This window comes from Sorex fumeus, unplaced genomic scaffold (assembly GCF_029834395.1).
Source record: "Sorex fumeus unplaced genomic scaffold, SorFum_2.1 ptg000002l, whole genome shotgun sequence".
Lineage (NCBI taxonomy): Eukaryota > Metazoa > Chordata > Mammalia > Eulipotyphla > Soricidae > Sorex > Sorex fumeus.
In genome coordinates, this window is record NW_026606059.1 from 47,359,696 (window position 1) to 47,378,126 (window position 18,431).

General features: G+C 41.1%; 1 protein-coding gene across 1 annotated transcript in view; it reads right to left on the reverse strand.

Moving 5' to 3' along the window:
• The window catches only part of TG (thyroglobulin), a 261,047-nt gene that overhangs the window by 193,409 nt on the left and 49,207 nt on the right, over positions 1-18,431 (reverse strand). Inside the window, exons 23-27 of the mRNA XM_056112201.1 lie at positions 14,905-15,021; positions 12,586-12,701; positions 9,651-9,756; positions 5,126-5,317; positions 440-601 (exon numbers count right to left, since the gene is read on the reverse strand). Coding sequence (XP_055968176.1) covers positions 440-601; positions 5,126-5,317; positions 9,651-9,756; positions 12,586-12,701; positions 14,905-15,021 — 693 coding nt within the window. The remainder of the gene's footprint in view (positions 1-439; positions 602-5,125; positions 5,318-9,650; positions 9,757-12,585; positions 12,702-14,904; positions 15,022-18,431) is intronic.

Genomic DNA, 18,431 nt, shown 5'->3' on the forward strand with positions numbered 1-18,431 from the left:
GAACAGGGCCTCCCCCCCCCCAAAAAAAAAGGAGAAATGTGAAAGAAGATCTTAGTTAAATTGAGGCTCAACTACAACCACCCTTGTAGCCCCCTGAATGTGTAATAATATAATTAAATAAACCACTTGGTGGCTTTATTTATGTGCAGCATTTGGGGGACATATTTTATTAATTTTGGTGCTTACTTCTGGCTCTGTATTTATGGGTCACTTGTGGCAGTTCTCAGGTAACCATATGTAGTGCCAAGGACTGAACCAGAGTTGGCCTCAACTTGTAAGACAAACACCTTAACCCCATCTTATTTTTCCATCTCAAGATTGTATTTCAGAAGTAAAAATTCCTCAAGGCAGAGGCAATATTCATAGGAGCTCCACAGAAACCCTGGATGATGGCAATCTTCATTCTGAAGGCATGTGGGGACAAAGGGAAGAGACTCACCCTTGAACTCCTGGCCTCCCAGACGCAATATCCCCTGCTGGTCCCCCTGATCATATGTGACAGAACACGGAGCATTAGCCTGGCCCTCAGAGGAGTCTCTCCAGTCTTCCACACTGCAGAGAAGGATGTTGGGGGAACTCAGCAACCCACAGAGGATCGGACCTGAAGAGTGACAAGAGGGAGAGCAGGCTGTGATAGGAGGTCACATCCATATATGTTCCCTGAGATGCTGAGGGATGAGGTCAACAGGAGCATAGGAACTCGGGAGCCTGGAGGTCAACGGGGTCAGTCTCCCTCAGGATGCTGAACTTATTTTTTTTAATTTTATTGAATCACTGTGAGACAGTTACAAGCTTTCATGTTTGGGTTACAATCACACAATGATCAAACACCCATCCCTCCACCAATGCACATTCCCCACCACCAATCTCCCCGGTATAACTCCCCTTTCCCACCCTCCCTCTGCCTCCATAGCAGACATTATTCCCCATAATCTCTCTCTACTTTGGGGTACTATGGTTTGCAATACAGACCCTGAGAGGTTATCATGTTTGGTCCTTTATGTACTTTCTGCACACATATTCCATCCTGACTGATTCCTCCAGCCATCTTTTTCTGAGTGACCCATTCTCTATTCCAGCTGCATCTTTTGCTTTGCTCATGAGGCAGGCTTCCTGCTATGGAGCAATCTATCTGTCCCGTATCTCTACTGTCCTTAAGTGTCAGCCTCATGTTATGTTGTTTTATACTCCACAAAGAAGTGCAGTGCTTCTATGTCTGTCCCTCTCTTTCTGACTCATTTCACTTAGCATGATACTCTCCATGTCTATGCTTTTATAAGCAAAGTTCATGACTTCATCTCTCCTGACAGCTGCATAATATATCATTGTGTAGATGTACCAAAGTTTCTTTAACCAGTCATCTGTTCTAGGGCACTTGGGTTGTTAGGATGCTGCACTTATATTATTGCTACAGCCACAGGAGGAGGACCTAGTCGTAGGGCCACCAAGTCTTTCCTCAGGGGCTGGGAATGATGGAGCTTCTTTCTCAGGTCCTCTGGGAGCTCCTGCCAGATCCCTTTGCCCCCATTTCTGCACTCCAGATAGTGATCTATTGGAGATATTTAGGAAATACACACACACACACACACACACACACACACACACACACACACACACACCAAACCTTGACAGAACTCAGGAAGGAGTTTTTGTATTCAAATAAACAATGACTCACACTCAGAGTTGTACCCTAATGACAAGTGTCTGTTCCTAGTTGGAGAGTGAAGTCCCTATATTGGGATATATTCAAGCAGAGACTGCATGTCCAGAGATCTGGGGTGTAGAGAGGGAAATTTGCAACTAAGGCAGGTATTGAGCTATTTTGTCTTGAATATGTCTTCTAGCTCTGATTTTTACAGCATGCCCTCTGTTTAGGACTTTAATTAGCATTGGGAAGACATGTGCCCACATGAACTGGATTTCATGGTGAGTTCAGTTCAGGAACACAAAAGTTTTGGATGTTTGTCTTGTAACAGCCACTGGTGCAAGCTATACATATACCAGTTCTATGAATTATTATTGATATTATCTCCATTTCACTGATGAGGAAACAGTCTCACATAAGTTCCATACACTGCCCAATGTATTCAGTTCTCAAATTGGAATAATGTAGATATGGTTTAAATCAAGAGCCCTGTTACCTGGCATTGTTGGTTATTCAAATTGTTTTGAAATAAAGACAGGAAATATACCTCTACTCCAATTCCCTTATCCTATTTATATCCAAATTTAAATATACCTTCCACTTTGCTTTCTCAATAATTTCTTTCATCAATACTAATGCCCACTAGATCACTCTAGGATGGCTAGCTTAGGAAGTAGGCATCTTATCCAACTTTCTTTATTGGCCAATTTTAACCTGCAGAGCTAAAATTAAATGTCATCACCTGCAGAGAAACATCAGCAATTCTGTGTGGGAAAGGCAGCTTAGAGTTTAGGCTGATGTATCAAAATCTGAAAAGGGTTTTTCAAATGCTTGCGCCTATGTAACAACTGCAAATACTCTGGCTTGGTAGGTCTTCTGTAAGCATGTATGTGCTGAGGGTCAGAGGTGGCACAGAGAGGCCAGTATTTGTAAGTAGCATCTCTGAGAATTCTGGTTCCAGCCAGATTCCAGAACCCTGTAACTAGTTAGACCATTTCATTTCACTGATGTGAAAATTTAGGCTGAGCACAGATAGAAGCAGGAGCTTCTAGTTGCTGAGATCCAAGAAGTGACTGGCAAGTAGTGAGGTACTCATGCAGGCCCAGGCTGGAGCATGAGGCCAAGGATAGAATGGAAACTACCAGGGTGTGCTGAGAACACCCTTCCACAGGCCCAGAAATCAGAATGAGAGAATTCAACAGGCGGGATGCATATCCCAGTACCCGAGGTTTGCAAGAAAAACAGAGGCAGCTTTCTTCTTCAGTGCTAAAGTGTCAGAAAAATGACTCTCTGTTGAGGGGCCAGGAAGACAATAGAAGTAATTTGCTGGTCCCTTCAACCAGCTTCCATTACAAGCCTTAGAAGCCCATCCATGCAAGTACCCATGAACCCCAATTCCAAGCAGCCTCAATGCAAATGCAGGCACAGAAGCCCCATGAGTTTTCATTATTATCGGGGGGCGGGGAGCGGTGGTGAGGAGGTCATAGAATTGCTGTGATGGAAATGGGGTGACGGACGGATGGGGCTGGAGGAGCTGTGAGGAGGGAGAATAGACGGGAAGAAGCGAAATGACTTTCCAGATGGCAGTAAGAGGATAGCAAGATTCTATTCTGAGTCATCAGAAGATTCCACCAAAACTTTGTAAAGTAAAACTCCAAAGCTTTCCATGGGACAAGACTGGAAAAAGCATCTGCCTCCTGTTTCATGTCTACAGCGAAGACAGATTAATGCTTTGCATCTAGAGGTGCTTGCTCAGCACAGCATAATTCACAGGTCACAGGCTAAACCTGGAGGGAAGAGCAAGCAAGCTTCTGGCTAGAAATGTCACGGAAAGGGGGGATTTACTGGGCCCCCTGCTCCATGGCACAAAATAATTCTTCCATGTGTGATCCAAAGAAAATGAAGTCAACATTTCCAACTTGGAAAATCATATAGCCTGTTGAGCGATTGAGCATCTGGGGGAAATTGTGGTGTCTTAGAAAATATATTTATTTCAAAGAAGGCAAAAAGCATTCTGGGTTTGAAGTGAGACATTTCTAAACATAGAAAAACATGAACATACAGAACTATGTGTGCGCCTTATAAGAATGCTTGTTTATATGTGTGTATATCTATTCATATTTATTTCCATTATTTTGCTTATCTAAGCACTAACATAAATTAACAACATATAATCCTGAGCATGAAACCTAGAAATAATCTTAGAATTCAATGTATTCCAATCTAGGTTTCTACCTTAGCATTCCAACAGTTTCTAATATAATATCTTCAGTTTTGCCTCCACAATCACTGTGATGTAACCTGGGCTTTTTAATTACCTTGCCTGAACTCTCAATAGCATTAAAATTTTTTTTGACAGATTTATGTCATCATTCAACTTTTTCCATCTTTCCATAAATTTACAGCTCTCCTGGACCTCCTCTTCCCTGTCTGTCTTCTTTCTAAATCTCTACCAGTTCTGTAGGTGCTCACTAAGACTCATCACATCCCTTTCTTGCCCTTGGTATCTTCACCCTGTTGTCTTCTTCTGAGCAAACCCCTTCCCTCTCCATACTTCTGTTGTCACCTTGATGTTATAAATGTATGGATCTTGCCCAGACTTTCCCTCTGTGTTCCTATTTTTTTATAAACCAAATGTTTGGTTTACCTCTTGGCAATTATTAAAGATATATAAAATTTAACATATTCCAAAGATATTAATTTCATACCAGAAACCAAATCCAGGCTATTTTCCTGTTACCTTTACAATAAATAGGCAAATCAGTATCTCCATTTTATGACAAAGGAGCTAAAATTTAGATAATTTGGGCAACTTGTCCAAAATTTCAGTCAAAAAGTGCCAGAGCCCAAGTCTCTTTTAAACCAAAGTTCCATCTCAATCAGTTGGTTAAACACCAAGTCCATGAATTTACTGCTATAAAGAGAATTCCATTCCCACTTTTTAAAGATAACCAAACATTCAAGTCTTATTTATTGATCACAGGCCCTTACATACAGGAGATACTAAATAGATCATCATTGAATGAATATTCATAGGAGATGGAAATAAATTTCCAATTTTTTAAAAAAAAATTTGTAACATTACAAGCTCAAGAAATGTAGTTGAAGATACACCTGGGATATAATTTCAGCTGCAACAATTTTAAACTGTGTGACTGAATGAATGACTTAACTTCTTTGAGCCTTCATTTCTACATTTATAAAATGGCACTCATAATATTCGCCAAAGAAAGCAGTAAGAAGATGCCTATTATTACAATGGAAAGTGACTGGCCTGGTGTGTGGCATGTAGAAAAGGTCATGACTAGTGTAAGGGTCATAACTTGTCCTTGACTTTATGCATGTGACTATAATTTTCCATGTGCTGATGGTCAGCTCATGTCTAGAGCTTCCCAGGGTCATCACCACATCCCAGTCCTGACTCCTGGAACTCTTCTGCTCCATTCCCTTATCAGACCAATGTTCCACTGACACATTTACCTCCTTGAATCTGTGTAAGGATGAAGCCATCACAGCACGAATCACGGTCACATGCAAGAAGACAGAAGAGGTGGACCTCGGTCAGATTAGTTTCTGAAGCTGAGAATATCACAGGGCTATACATTCCAGAGAGTGTGTTCTGGAAACCAGTTTTTTCAAAGCTCTTCTGACTTGTTGAGTTGAACTCTTGGCCTAGGAAGAAGGCAGAAAAAAAATTGTTTGCAAAAGTACAAAAGTACAAAGCTGACCATCATTGACTGGTTGTGTGGCAGTGGGTCTTCTGGGTTGGGGGCTTGTGCCTTCAATATGAGCTGCTTTCCATGCCATGAAGCTTCTGACTTTGTTTATGCCTGAATATTGGGGAGCCCATCACATTGCAGTCCCAAATCCACAGAACTAGACAAACACCCTCCCTTAGGGTCTAAAGAATGCATGGAAAACTATTATTTATCATCATACCTATTATAGCCAGCAAATATTGAGTTTCAATGTCCACAAAAACACCATGCTACATGTGCTTTCCCTCATTTCATTACATCACCCTGTGTTAGATTCAGGCTAGTCTGCTATCCCTGTGTCTCAGAGATGGCACTACATGGTAGGTAAATAGTTCTATAGTGCTAAGGTTGCATTGATCTATCTAGTTTTTTCTCTAACAGGTGATTGCCAGTTATGTGTTTTGTTTTGCGTTTTTGCTTTTTGAGTCACACCTGGCAATGCTGAGGGGTTACTCCTGGCTCGTGCACTCAAGAATTATTCCTAGCGGTGCTCGAAGGACCATATGAGATGCTGGGAATCAAACCCAGGTCAGCCGCATGCAAGGCAAATGCCTTACCCACTGTGCTAGTGCTCCAGCCCCACCAGTTATGTTTTATTCCCATGTTACATAAAGTGAAATAAAGGAATCATTCTTGATCAGTGAGCTAGTAAGAAGAGGCAGAGTTTGAAGCCAGACTTGGATCCATCCCACTTCCACTCTCTTTCCATTATCTCTTGATCCTGGTTCTGGAATCTTTCACTTCAAAAAAATCAAAACCAAACAAAACAGCAGTTCTGCTCTAGGCTTTGGCAACAGGGAACAAACAACATTCCTTGAAATCTTCCCCTAAAGTATACAATTCTAGGAGATGAAGAAGGAAAAATAAAAGTTAGACATCTTTAAAAAAATACAATGCATTTTTCTAAAATGTGATCCTTGGCCAAGGTATGGTTTTAAGGAACAGTTGTGAGGGCATTTTAAAGAACATTTGTGGGACCGTTACTTGTTTATTTAATTTTTATCATTGGAAAATCATTGCTACATTGGGTTATTTCTTTAAAATGGATATGAGAGAGATAGAGAGAGATAGAGAGAGACAGAGACAGAGACACAGATAGAAAGAGAAGAAAAGCCCCTGCTGTGGAGGAAGACTGGTAATGGGAGGGAATTTGGGGACACTGGTGCTGGGAAATGTACACTGGTGGAGGGATGGGTGTTAGAATATTGTGTGACTGAAATCTAATCATGAACAGTTTTGTAAGGGTCTATCTCAAATGATTCAATAAAAATATTAAAAATAAATAAAAAATAAATAAATATAGATATGAAAAATTAGAGTGGAATAAATCCTGAGGTAGAAATTCTAGTAACATGGTGGTGCATCAAAGAAATGGATCTCTGCCACCTGCCCTCTCTGGGGCACTCTCCTCTAAGACAGGATGAACCTGACACCAAACAATGTGTTCCTGCCATGGATGGGAGACTGTTCCCCAGGTCAGCCCAGGATTCACTTCCACCAGCTGTTCCCAGTATAAACTGGGAACCAAAACACCCACTTTTTTTTAAATGTAGGAGTACTGCTATTTATTCAGCCACAAATTAGGCTGATTGAATTGGGCATAAACTCATAAACTCTACCTTACTTTTTTTTCATTTTTCATAATTTTATTTATTGAATCACCTTGAGAGCAGTTACAAAGCTTTCGAGTTTAAGTCTCGGTTATACAATGAAGCACCCATATCTTCACCAGTGCCCTTTCTCCACCACCAAAAAACCAAGTATGCTTCCATATTACACCCTCCTTCTACCTGTAGGGCAGATGATTTACACATTACCCTCTCTCTACTTAGATTACATTCAATATTTTGACACAAGACCCACCATTATTATTTGGGATTTTACTCCAACACTCAGATCTACCAAAAAGGCAACAATAGACAATTTGTTTTCTATTGCTGGTTATGAATAACGTATGATGTCACGCAGCCTCAGTAGTGGTTGCACGATTTTGAAATTCCAAAATTTTAACAATTAAATCTGGAGGGATTTATGCAAAAACCTGCTGGGTTCCAAGATTTGTTTCTGAGTCTCTGGGATCATGGCCATTAAGCGGTTTGATCAGGAAGCAGAGAAGCCGTTCGTGGGCGGTGACTTGGGGTCTCGTTGGGGTGGAAAGACAGCACCCTTTCCCCCCTGGGGATGGTCCAGCAACCGTAACCTACTGCAGGGACCGGACACATTTCTGCCAAAAGCCGTTGGGTTCCGAGATTTGTTTCTGAGTCTCTGGGATCAAGGCCATTAAGCAGCTTAATCAGAAGCCAGAGAGGCCATTTGTGGACAGCGACTCAGGGTCTTGTTGGGGTGGGGAGGAAAGGGCGGCTCCACCCCCATCCCATGAGGGTCCACGTGTCTCGTCACTGTGGGCTCAAACCTGACTGTCCAATGGCCTCTGGAGGATGGCAGCCACCGAGCCGCCTAGGGGGAGTAGGTGGAGGGGACTGTACCCTTTCCCCCACGGGGTGACCCAGTGACAGTAACCTACTGAGCATTTCTGCCAAAAGCCACTGGACAGAACACCCACGCTTAGGTCTCTTCGACCCAAACCTAGGAGACCGAAGACTCCTACATCTATTCTCTGGTTCCTTTGCCTGCTTCTAGATGTAGAACTTTTGACTTGACTCAACAGGAACCTTTTAACAATAATCATAGTGGCAACAAAAAAGATCCTATAAGGGACTTGGGTGTTTGTTTGCATGTGGCTAACACAGGTTTGATCCCCAGCACTGAATGGCACGTCTAGCACCTCTAGGAGTGACCCATTAGCACAGAGTTGTGAGTAGCCCCTAAGTTCTTCCTGGTATGGCTGAAAGGCCCAATCTGCCCCCACTAAGAAGAACAATAGCACAGGTCAAGCACTGTTATTAAACATGGTTCTACACCCACAACCCTTCAAGTACACCTCATTCCCATCTCCTAGTCATCTCTTTTCACTTGTAACTCTGACTTCACCTACATAGAAACAAACATGAAAGGTCAAGATAGTTAACCAAGATCACAGGGCTCACTGTGGATAGAGCTGGGTTAACTTAGGAAGAAAGGCTCAGCCTTCTCCTTTAAAAAACAGAGTGAGGTGTGCCCTGGGCTCTGGACCTGTAATGCTGACTCTCTTGGCCCTGAAGAAGAGGATGTAGGATACTAGCAGAATGGGAAAAGATCTCACTCAGTCCACACAGATTCTTGGGAGACTTCCTGTATCTCTCCCATGACCTCCAAAAACATAAAAGTGTTTCGTGGGCCCACATCGGAAGGGATGTATCAGAGATTCTCAGATTCAAACCCAGCATTACTGTTTGCTAGTAATAAGACCTTAGAGAATTCTCTTATTCTTGATGAGCCTGTTTTCTCATCTAAAAAATGGGCAACCAACCCCCATTTTTGCTTTTTCCAAAAATTTCTGAGGATGGAGTAAAAGTCTATATCAGAACATGGACTGTAATTTGTGTCATAGGAAGCAATGTTGTTCCTCAAAGGGTTCTTTGTCCTTCCCTGCAAGGAAGTTGGAAGGAACACAAGGAATGGTATCTTGATCCTCCCCAGATTTATGATCTCAGTGTCTGCATATTTACAATCCTCCAGGTCCTATAGCTACTTCCACAGTAGGAGAAGGAGTGACCACAGGGAGAGGATAGGACAAGGTCAGAATATAATGGTTGTGATGAGATGAAATGACACCCTCCAGGGTTTGAAGACAAAAGGGAGAGACAGGGGGTTCCAATGAACAGTGAAGTACAGAGCAGCAGTCGCAGGAAGCTCAGAATCAGGCCCTTGCTGGGAATGTGCGCCTTCTATACCAACAGCCTCACTGCATAGCATGAGGCACTCAGTTAGAAACTCAGTTGGGTCATGCTCACATTCTCTGCCTCTGTTCATGGTTTATTTTGTCTGCTTGGGGCCATACCAGATGGTGTTCAGGACTTATTCTTATCTCTGTGCTCAGGAATCACTTCTGGGAGTACTCAGCGGACCATATGAGGTGCCAGGCATTGAACGGACATGTATATGCAAAGTGAACTCCTTATGAGCTTCTTAGGCCCCTCTGCCTCTGTTTTTCTACTTAGCTCCTCATCTGTAGGATGAGCTTCCTACATATTACCACAGTTGGGGCAGGCTGGTTCTTCCCTAAATGTCTCCTGCTGGAAAATAATTCCAAACACTGGCCCTGTTAAGTCACTGCGTCACCAAGACATCAACTTAGAACCACTTACCTTTTTTCAAATACACATCTCCGGAGCCTTGATCTCCTCTGACTTTGACCTGACACCTTAGACTTCTTAAATTGGTGGTCGGCAAGTCTCCTAGTGCATCTTGACCCTAGAGATGGAAAGAGGTTGAGTTATGCTCCTACAAATTCAGTTGCACAAGCATTAACTTAACTTACTCTGGAGAGGCACTGGTGTTATAGAGATAAAGAATGATCCCTCTTTATTTGTTTCTCCCAGTCTTCTGGAGCGCACAGATATACAAACAGTAAATTCCAGTCCAGAATACTGGCTATAAAATCACCTGCACTGAGATGGAAAGACCATGGTAGAGGAGAAGGATTGAGTAAGGGGAACTGTGAACATTTCCCAGAAAAAAAAATGAAGACGGTGAAATACAAAGACCAGTCAGTCAGAATCTATCAGGATAAATAGAAGAAAGGAAACTTAAAGCAGAGTAAAGAGAAGACATGGAAGCCTGCAATCCCCTGGTCTCTAGAATCAGGTCCAGTGCTTCATGGGAACTGTTGTTTTGATGAGGATAGGCGGGAGCCAGCTCCTGGGAGACTTTGTAGGCACCAAGCTAGTATCCAAGGAAGACCATGGAAGTTCTATGCATGGAAACTTAAAGACTCTGTGAGAGGCCCTGGGCATAGTTACTCATGTTTGCTCTCCAGATCCTGCATACTTGCCATGCATTGAGAAAGAAGTCTATCTCTATCAATGGTGTAAAGAAAGGTGCTTATTGTGGAGTAAAAACCACACATAGAAAGCAAATAGTTGTCAAATATTAAAAAAAAAAGCTGTCTTGGGGCTGGAGCAATAGCATAGCGGATAGGGCGTTTGCCTTGCAAGCGGCCAACCCGGGTTCAATTCCCAGCATCCCATATGGTTCCCTGAGCACCGCTTGGAGTAATTCCTGAGTGAATAAGCCATGCCCGGCAAGCTACAGAGAGTATTCGATATGCCAGACACAGTAACAACAAAGTCTCCAATGGAGACGTTACTGGGCCCGCTCGAGCAAATCGACGATCAACGGGAGGGCCTTTACCTTTTACCTTAGCCCCTATGCATTGCTGGGTGTGACCCAAAAACCAAAAAAAGAAAAGAAAAGCTGTCTTAAACCCCTTAAAGAAACAGGATTTTCATTAAACCAGGATGTCTAGGGACGTAAAACTTATTCCCTAGGGAAACAACAGCACTGATGGCTGTGTCCCTCAAGTCCCTCAATCCAAAAGGAAAGGAGAGAGGGGCTGGAAAGAGATATCCTGCTTGCAGAAAAACTTCTTGAGGGACCAGGCAAGATGAGGAAGCAGCACCTGGAATCTCCAGTAAGCAAAGCATGTCCACCTGCCTTACCTGGGAGCAGGAGGGTGCCCCCAAATCCTCCTTTTACAACAGTGAGTTATGGCTGCGTGTCACTAGCCTTGGAGCTATGACCTCCCATTCACTTCACCCCCTCCATATATATTAAGACCAGGTCTGATTCATGATAATGAAAATAATATTTTAATACTGTGGGCCAGAGAGATAGTACAGTGAGTATGGTATTGACCTTTCATGCAGCTGACAGGATTCAATCCTCAGCACCCCATATGGTCTCCTGAGCACTGTAGGCAGTGATCACTGAACACAGAGCCTGGAGTAAGTTCTGAGCCTTACTGAGTGTGCCTCAGCCTCCCAAAAATAAAATAATATTTTCATTCTCCCTCAAATGCTTTAATCTTTCAATTTTAAGAAGTTAAAATTTTTTTGAAGAGTCCATTACAGATTTTGTAGGAATCAGAGTCTGAAGGTTAAAAATTTTTCTACAGATAAGGACACTGAAATTAAGGGAAACCTGGTCAAATAGATCCAAAGGTTTATGAGACTGATATTTGATCTAAGACCCCTCCCTGCCTCTTCTTCATCTCCTATAGATTCAAATAGAGCTCTAAAATTCAGGAATCCATACTTTCAAACCGTGCCCAGGCTGTTATTAATGAAAACATTTCTTCATGCAAACAGGGTATATGAGCAAGAGATATGCAATGCACCACATGGACCCCAAAACTTCAGGCTCCCCTGTCCCCTATGTGGGCATTGGTGATACAGAACTGTTGTCAATCTATATGCCCATAATAAATCTGAAAGCATGCACATCCATAGAATGGAACATTGTGCTAATATGAAAACAATGGGTTAATATTAAGATAAGGATGTTAAGTATTAAACTGTAGGATGTTAAATATTATATAACAAAATCAAGGTAGAAGAAAATAACATACATTATAAAATATTGATATTAAAATACAAACATGTAGAAATATTCCCAAAGATTCCATTTGAAACCAGAGAGCAAAATGGGAGGTATGCATATGTTTAGGAGTTAGGAATTGTTAAATAATAACAATTATTAAAAATAAACAAGATTACATTCAATTGGAGACTTGCTTTGGACTATGTTCCTTTCTGTCCTAATTATACTAATGAGGTCACCTGTCTACTACCATTAATTTATAGAAACAGTAATTTCCTGTGATCACAAGACACATTCAATCAGTTTTTCCTTTTATATCATAATTCTATTTCACTTCTACAAAGGACAGAAATGTTGGGGTTCCAGGATTAAGAGGGACAGATGGTATTAAGGACTATAAATGGCATCAATGCCCAAGTTGTCCAATAAGCCAATGGGAAATTTGGGGAGGAGAATAGAGGTTCTCTTTTGACTGATGTGTCAGAAGCAATACCATCAGATGTAGACTCCTGAGGGATTTATCCTAAGCCACATCTGGGCCACTGTGATCTCTGCTTTCCCACATCTAATCGTTTTTAAGGATGAAGGCACATGGGATCAGTACTGACAATATCATTTTGTTTCCTGATCTTCCTGGTGTTAATTCACTCTAATATAGATGGACAAGAAACAACTTCCCCACCCCTCAGCACCACAACTCACCTGAGTAGAAGGAGTGCAGGCCACATTGTCACTTGTCCAAGCATAGAAATCACACAAGATCTCCGACCCCATAGTTGACATTGTGAAGAAGCTGCAGGTCTCATCCAATGCACAGTCTGCAAGCACCAAGGGACAGTCACCCACCTGAGTCTCAGGTGATGCTGAGCACAGATGGATCTGATCCCAATACACCCAACACACACAAACATATCCAAACACACACATATAAGCTTGAATATGAATGACCAAACAAACACGCAAAGTCACACACAAAGATACTTAAATGCACACAAATAAAACACACACATAAACACACATATGAGCTCAGATATACATATGCACATATCAACACACCAAAATTTACCAGATATCCACACACAAAACCCACATACACATGTGAGACATTTATTGAGTTACCGAGAGTATCTCGCCCGCACAGCAGAGCCTGGCAAGCTACCCGTGATGTATTCAATATGCCCAAAACAGTAACAACAAAGTCTCCAATGGAGACGTTACTGGGCCCGCTTGAGCAAATCGATGAACAACGGGAGGACAGTGACAGTGACAGTGACTCTGTTAAAATTTCTAAATGCCTCCTGTTTTACAAAATTATGATTCTCATTTTAGATACGAGGAATCTGAAGCACAGCTCAGAAGTGTGGCTTGCACCAGGCAAGATACCACATTCCCAGAGGGAGATGTGTGCCTTTGTCCTCATTAGAGACATAAAACCCACTGCTGTGTAGAGAGTAGGCTCTAAGGTTTTGTAAAAAAAAAATGCCAACAAAGCAGCAATTATTAAAAATAAACAAGATTTCATTCAACTACACTTTATCTATGGAGAATGATTGCAACTAATAAACTCTGCCGCACTGATAATCCAGTAGTAGCAAACCAGATTGGATGGAATGTAACATAGAAGGCAACTAACTCAACTAACAAACCTGAAACACAGAAGACTTAACCTGTAACATCTTGATATTTCCCCATACAAGGACTTAGTGCCTCCATGTGAGATACAACAATTTACACTAATTTTCTTCTAAGAAAATATTTTTATCATTCTGTTGGCAATTTATTGATAAAAAGTAATATAAAATAAATTATTGTTGGACTGCTATGAGAGTATTCTTGAAGGGTGGGTGGGAAAATTGAAGACAATGGTGGAGAGGAGGTGATAATGGTGGTGGTATATTGATGGTGGAATATTGAATGCCTATAATAAAAGATCATGAACAACATTGTAAACCACAGTGTTTATATAAAGTGTATGGGCAGGGGAGAATTTACATAAGTAGACCTTACCTGTTTCACGTGAACTCCAAAATATATTAGCACAGATATGATTTCTTTAAAAGTTTCATTAATGAAAAGTAAGATAGGATTATTACCATAATGAGATTCAAACATAAAATAAAATTTAATGTAATATACTCTAGATTCCAGAGTTGAAAACTTACTTATGTGAATAAGTGTTTTATTATATTGTATTGAAGGGTTTTATTTTTCTTGTTTTCATAGGTTAAAGTCATAGCAATCACAAATAGGTCCTTATTGATTTATTTTATGATTATTCTATTTGTCATTTCTTAAGGTTATGTTGGAATAAGCAATAAGCAATTAACAAATATTTAATGGAACATTAAATGCCTGAAATAATTGTATAATAAACAACTGTAAATCACGATGATTTTTTATAAAAATAATTTTTTTAATTCTACAAGCCAGAGAGAAGTCTCAAAATAAACCAATGTTGCCAACACCTAAATTTCAAACTTCTGGCCACTATACTGTAGGAAATTAAATTTATATAATTTAAGTCACATAGTTCATGGCTATGAACTTGGCTATGGCAACCCAAGCAAGCTAATACAAGGCTGCAAATGGTTCACCACTGGATCTACAAATTTTCTATTGACTTGTACTGTCCTACTCTCTTTTCCCTGATCAGACATCATTTCTCTAGACCTTCTTTTCTATCTAATCTTGCTTAAACTGCTTCATGTTTCCTCTCACTGTTGTTTAGACATGGAATCTAGCCTGGCTGGTTAAACCATTGCTCTATTGTCAGGCAGCTCTACAGGGAGCTTATTTCCTTCATACATGTTCTCTAACATGGTTCCCCAACCTGTAGCCCAACAATTGTACAATAGAGTAGATACACTATAAACACTGAAGTAAAAATGGGTTGAGTGAGTTGATCCACAATGAGTTTGTGATGAAGTGCATTTTTCATGATATTTTAAATTCTCGATTTGTATTACCAAGATACTATTCCTAAGTCATTCTCTAGATACCTTTTGTTCCACCAGCCCTTACCTGCCAAGCACTGCATCAGTGGGGATTCAAAGTCAGGAACTTTGGACCTGATCACCACAGCAGTATCAGCATTGAAGATCACCTTTGATTCTGGAAACTTCTCAAACTTTTGCATCACTTATAGAAAAGAAAATTTGTAAAAGTTCACTTGAAGGATATAGAATTATTTCTAGAAGTAAATTAATCTTAAAAATGCAAATTAAAGGCTGAAGTGACAGCACAGCGCTTAGGGCATTTGCCTTGCATGCAGCCGGGTTGGATTCCCAGCATCCCATATGTTCCCCTGAGCACCACCAGGAGTAGGTCCTGAGTGCAGAGCCAGGAGTATCCCCTGTGCATCACTAGGTGTGACCAAAAAAAGAAAAAAATGCGGAAATTAGAAGTTGCATTTGGGTTATTGTAAATCTGAAAGTGTGTTATGTTTCTTGGGCTTTTAAATGGCATCATTTATATAAATATTTTATCTATATCTATTTTTCAAATTATCATCAACACATTTGGCTTTCAGTATGGTAAGAATAGCAAGTAATATGTTAGGTACACACACAAACACACACACACATAGGTAGATAGATAAATATAAGACTTGTGCCTAGTATTTATCATGTCAATAAATTCAGGGCCAATTTTTCTCAACTTCCATAGTAAGAACAAAAAAAATAATTATTTTGGAATAATGCTGAGGAAGAGGACTGTTAATGTAATAGCACTGCACTGTCCACTGTCCTCCCATTGTTCATCAATTTGCTTGAGCAGGCCCAGTAATATCTCCATTGTGAGACTTGTTGTTACTGTGTTTGGCATATCGAATATATCACAGGTAGCTTGCCAGGCTTTGCTGTGCGGGCATGATACTCTCAGTAGCTTGCCATGCTCTCCAAGAGGGGTGGAGGAATCGAACCCAGGTCAGCTGCGTGCAAGTCGAACACCCTACTGCTGTGCTATAGCATAATAGCATAGCGGTAGGCTGTTAATATAACTAATATAATAATGTAATATAACGAATATATTTGTCTTCAATTTTTTTAATTGTAGGAAAAATAAAATTTTACAGAGTAGTCCTTCCATGTTGACCTTTGAGTTTTCCAAGTTTATGCATTCAACCTATCACCAGCCTATCTCCTGTAATTTATTCCTCTCTTTTCTTTTTATGCCCTTAAGGATATTGTTTATAATGCCCATAAGATACCCTCTAACAACAGTAAGCTTCTATATAGGGTCCTTAAATATCAACTGGTTTAGATCAGAGGCTCCGGGAGGGAAGGAAGGAAGAAAAGAAGGAAAGAAAGAAGGAAGGAAGGAAGGAAGGAAGGAAGGAAGGAAGGAAGGAAGGAAGGAAGGAAGGAAGGAAGGACAAAAACAAAGAAGAAAAGTGTCTGCCATAGAGGAAGGCTGGGAGTGGGGGTAGGGGTGGGGGTAATGGGAGAGAAACTGGGGACATTGATATACACTGGTGAAGGGATGGGTTTTGTAACATTGTGTGATTGAAACCAATCAAGAACAACTTTGTAACTGTGTACCTCACAGTGATTCCATTCAAAAACATTTTTAAAGATCGATGTAAAATCAAACCAGGAAACTTGAAGAAACATTAAGGATATAGTGCACTTCTTTTTTTTGTTTGTTTGTTTTTTTTTGTTTTTTGTTTTTTGCTTTTTGGGTGACACCTGGCAATGCAGAGGGGTTACTCCTGGCTCTGCACTCAGGAATTACTCCTGGTGGTGCTCAGGGAACCATATGGGATGCTGGGAATTGAAACTGGATCGGCCACGTGCAAGGCCCTCTACCTGCTGTGCTATTGCTCTAGGCCCTACAGTTCACTTCTAAGAGCAAGCAAATAACTCTGGGAACTTAATGTGGTACATAAAATCATTAAGGTAAACAACAACAACAAAATAAAATTAGAAAAGAGAATCTAGAGTTAAAGGAGAAAATAAACTTGAAGTGTTTCCACTGGCCATATTCATACTGTGTCTGTAAGTGAATAAAAGACTTACTGCAGATCCACATGGAGAAGATCAAGGGGATCTACCCTGAAGATATGGTGGGAGGTATGTAACAAGGGGAGGCAGCAGACAAGAGGAGAAAGAGCACTAGCCCCAGAGGCAGCTCTCAGATCAAGTCCTGATGCAACTGCCTCCTCACTCCTTACCAGCTCTGTGACCCTGAGCAAGTTTCAATATCTGAGAGTCAGTTTCCTGGCTTACATAGAATCACTGGAAATACCTGGTTCTCACTAATGACTTAAACCCAACAGGTCCTCCTACTTTCTGCAGTTAAATTCTGACCAAATGTCAGGGCTCACAAAATTGGCTTCAGATATTTAAATAGCAACCAAATCTTCTCTGGTGAGATTTTGAAAATAGTTTTGAAGGAGCCCAAATAAATGGAATGATTCGTTTATTCAGTCAACAAACACTAACTACCAAGAAAAAGAAAAGACACTAGACACTAGAGGTGCTGGGTAGTTGAAAGAGGATAACATCCAGGGAGAGGCTGGAATGTACAGTTTTACTGTATTCAGAAGGTAATGCTGGACTGTTATGGACCTCTCAGCAAAAATACCCTCCTCTCTCATTAGTTATCCCAGAACAAGGAAGTTGTTATCCCAGATTAACACCAGAACTCCCCATCAAAAATTATTTAGCGGGGCAGCGAGATAGTACCATACCCATCCACCCCCCAATGGTTTTTTCTTCTTATTTTTTTACTTTTTATTGAATCACTGAGAGATAGACCCTTACAAAGCTGTTTGCAATTAAATTTCAGTCGTGCAGTGTTCCAACACTCATCCCTTCAACAGTGTACATTTCTCAGCACCATTGTCCCCAGGTTCTCTTCTATAATTCCACCCCCCCACCCCCCGCAAACCCCAACTGCCTGCCTCTATGGCAGATGCTTTTCTTCTCTCATTGTCTCTGTCTCTCTCTGTTTCTCCCTCTCCTTTCCCTCAATGTTTTTAAGCCCACGAAGAAACCATTAGTGGCTTAAATGAGGAGAAAGCAACATCCCATAAACGCTCTTGACAAGTTTCCCAGAAACCCCAGCATCAAAATCCATCTTGATTGAGGGATGAAAGTGCCAATAGGAAAAAAGTTAAAGAAGGCCATTAACCTTCTTTAAGCTGAATGAATGAGTGCCCACCCAAAAGTCCAGTCCATCTTTAAAAATCAGAGCCTGCAAGCCACAACACAGAGTATCTCCCCTCTCAGGGCTCCCTGGCCTTGTTGCTCTCCACTCAAGAATCCTTTCCAATCAGGCCTCTTGCTCTGTTATTACACAAATTTCTCTGGTAAAGCTTCTATCAAGTGTTAGACAATGATCTGCTGTTGGGCCTTGGCAGGGGTTCCCCTGTAACAAGACCACTAAACAGCTTTAAAGGGGATTTCACAAGCAGACTGGCCTTTGGAATAGTTTGTCTGAAACTCCACAGAAAAATGCAGCCAACAGAGCAGCTAGGAAGACACAACCATAGTCCATGGGGCTAATAACCGAGAACAGTGCAAAACAGGTGGAGCAGCGCAAAT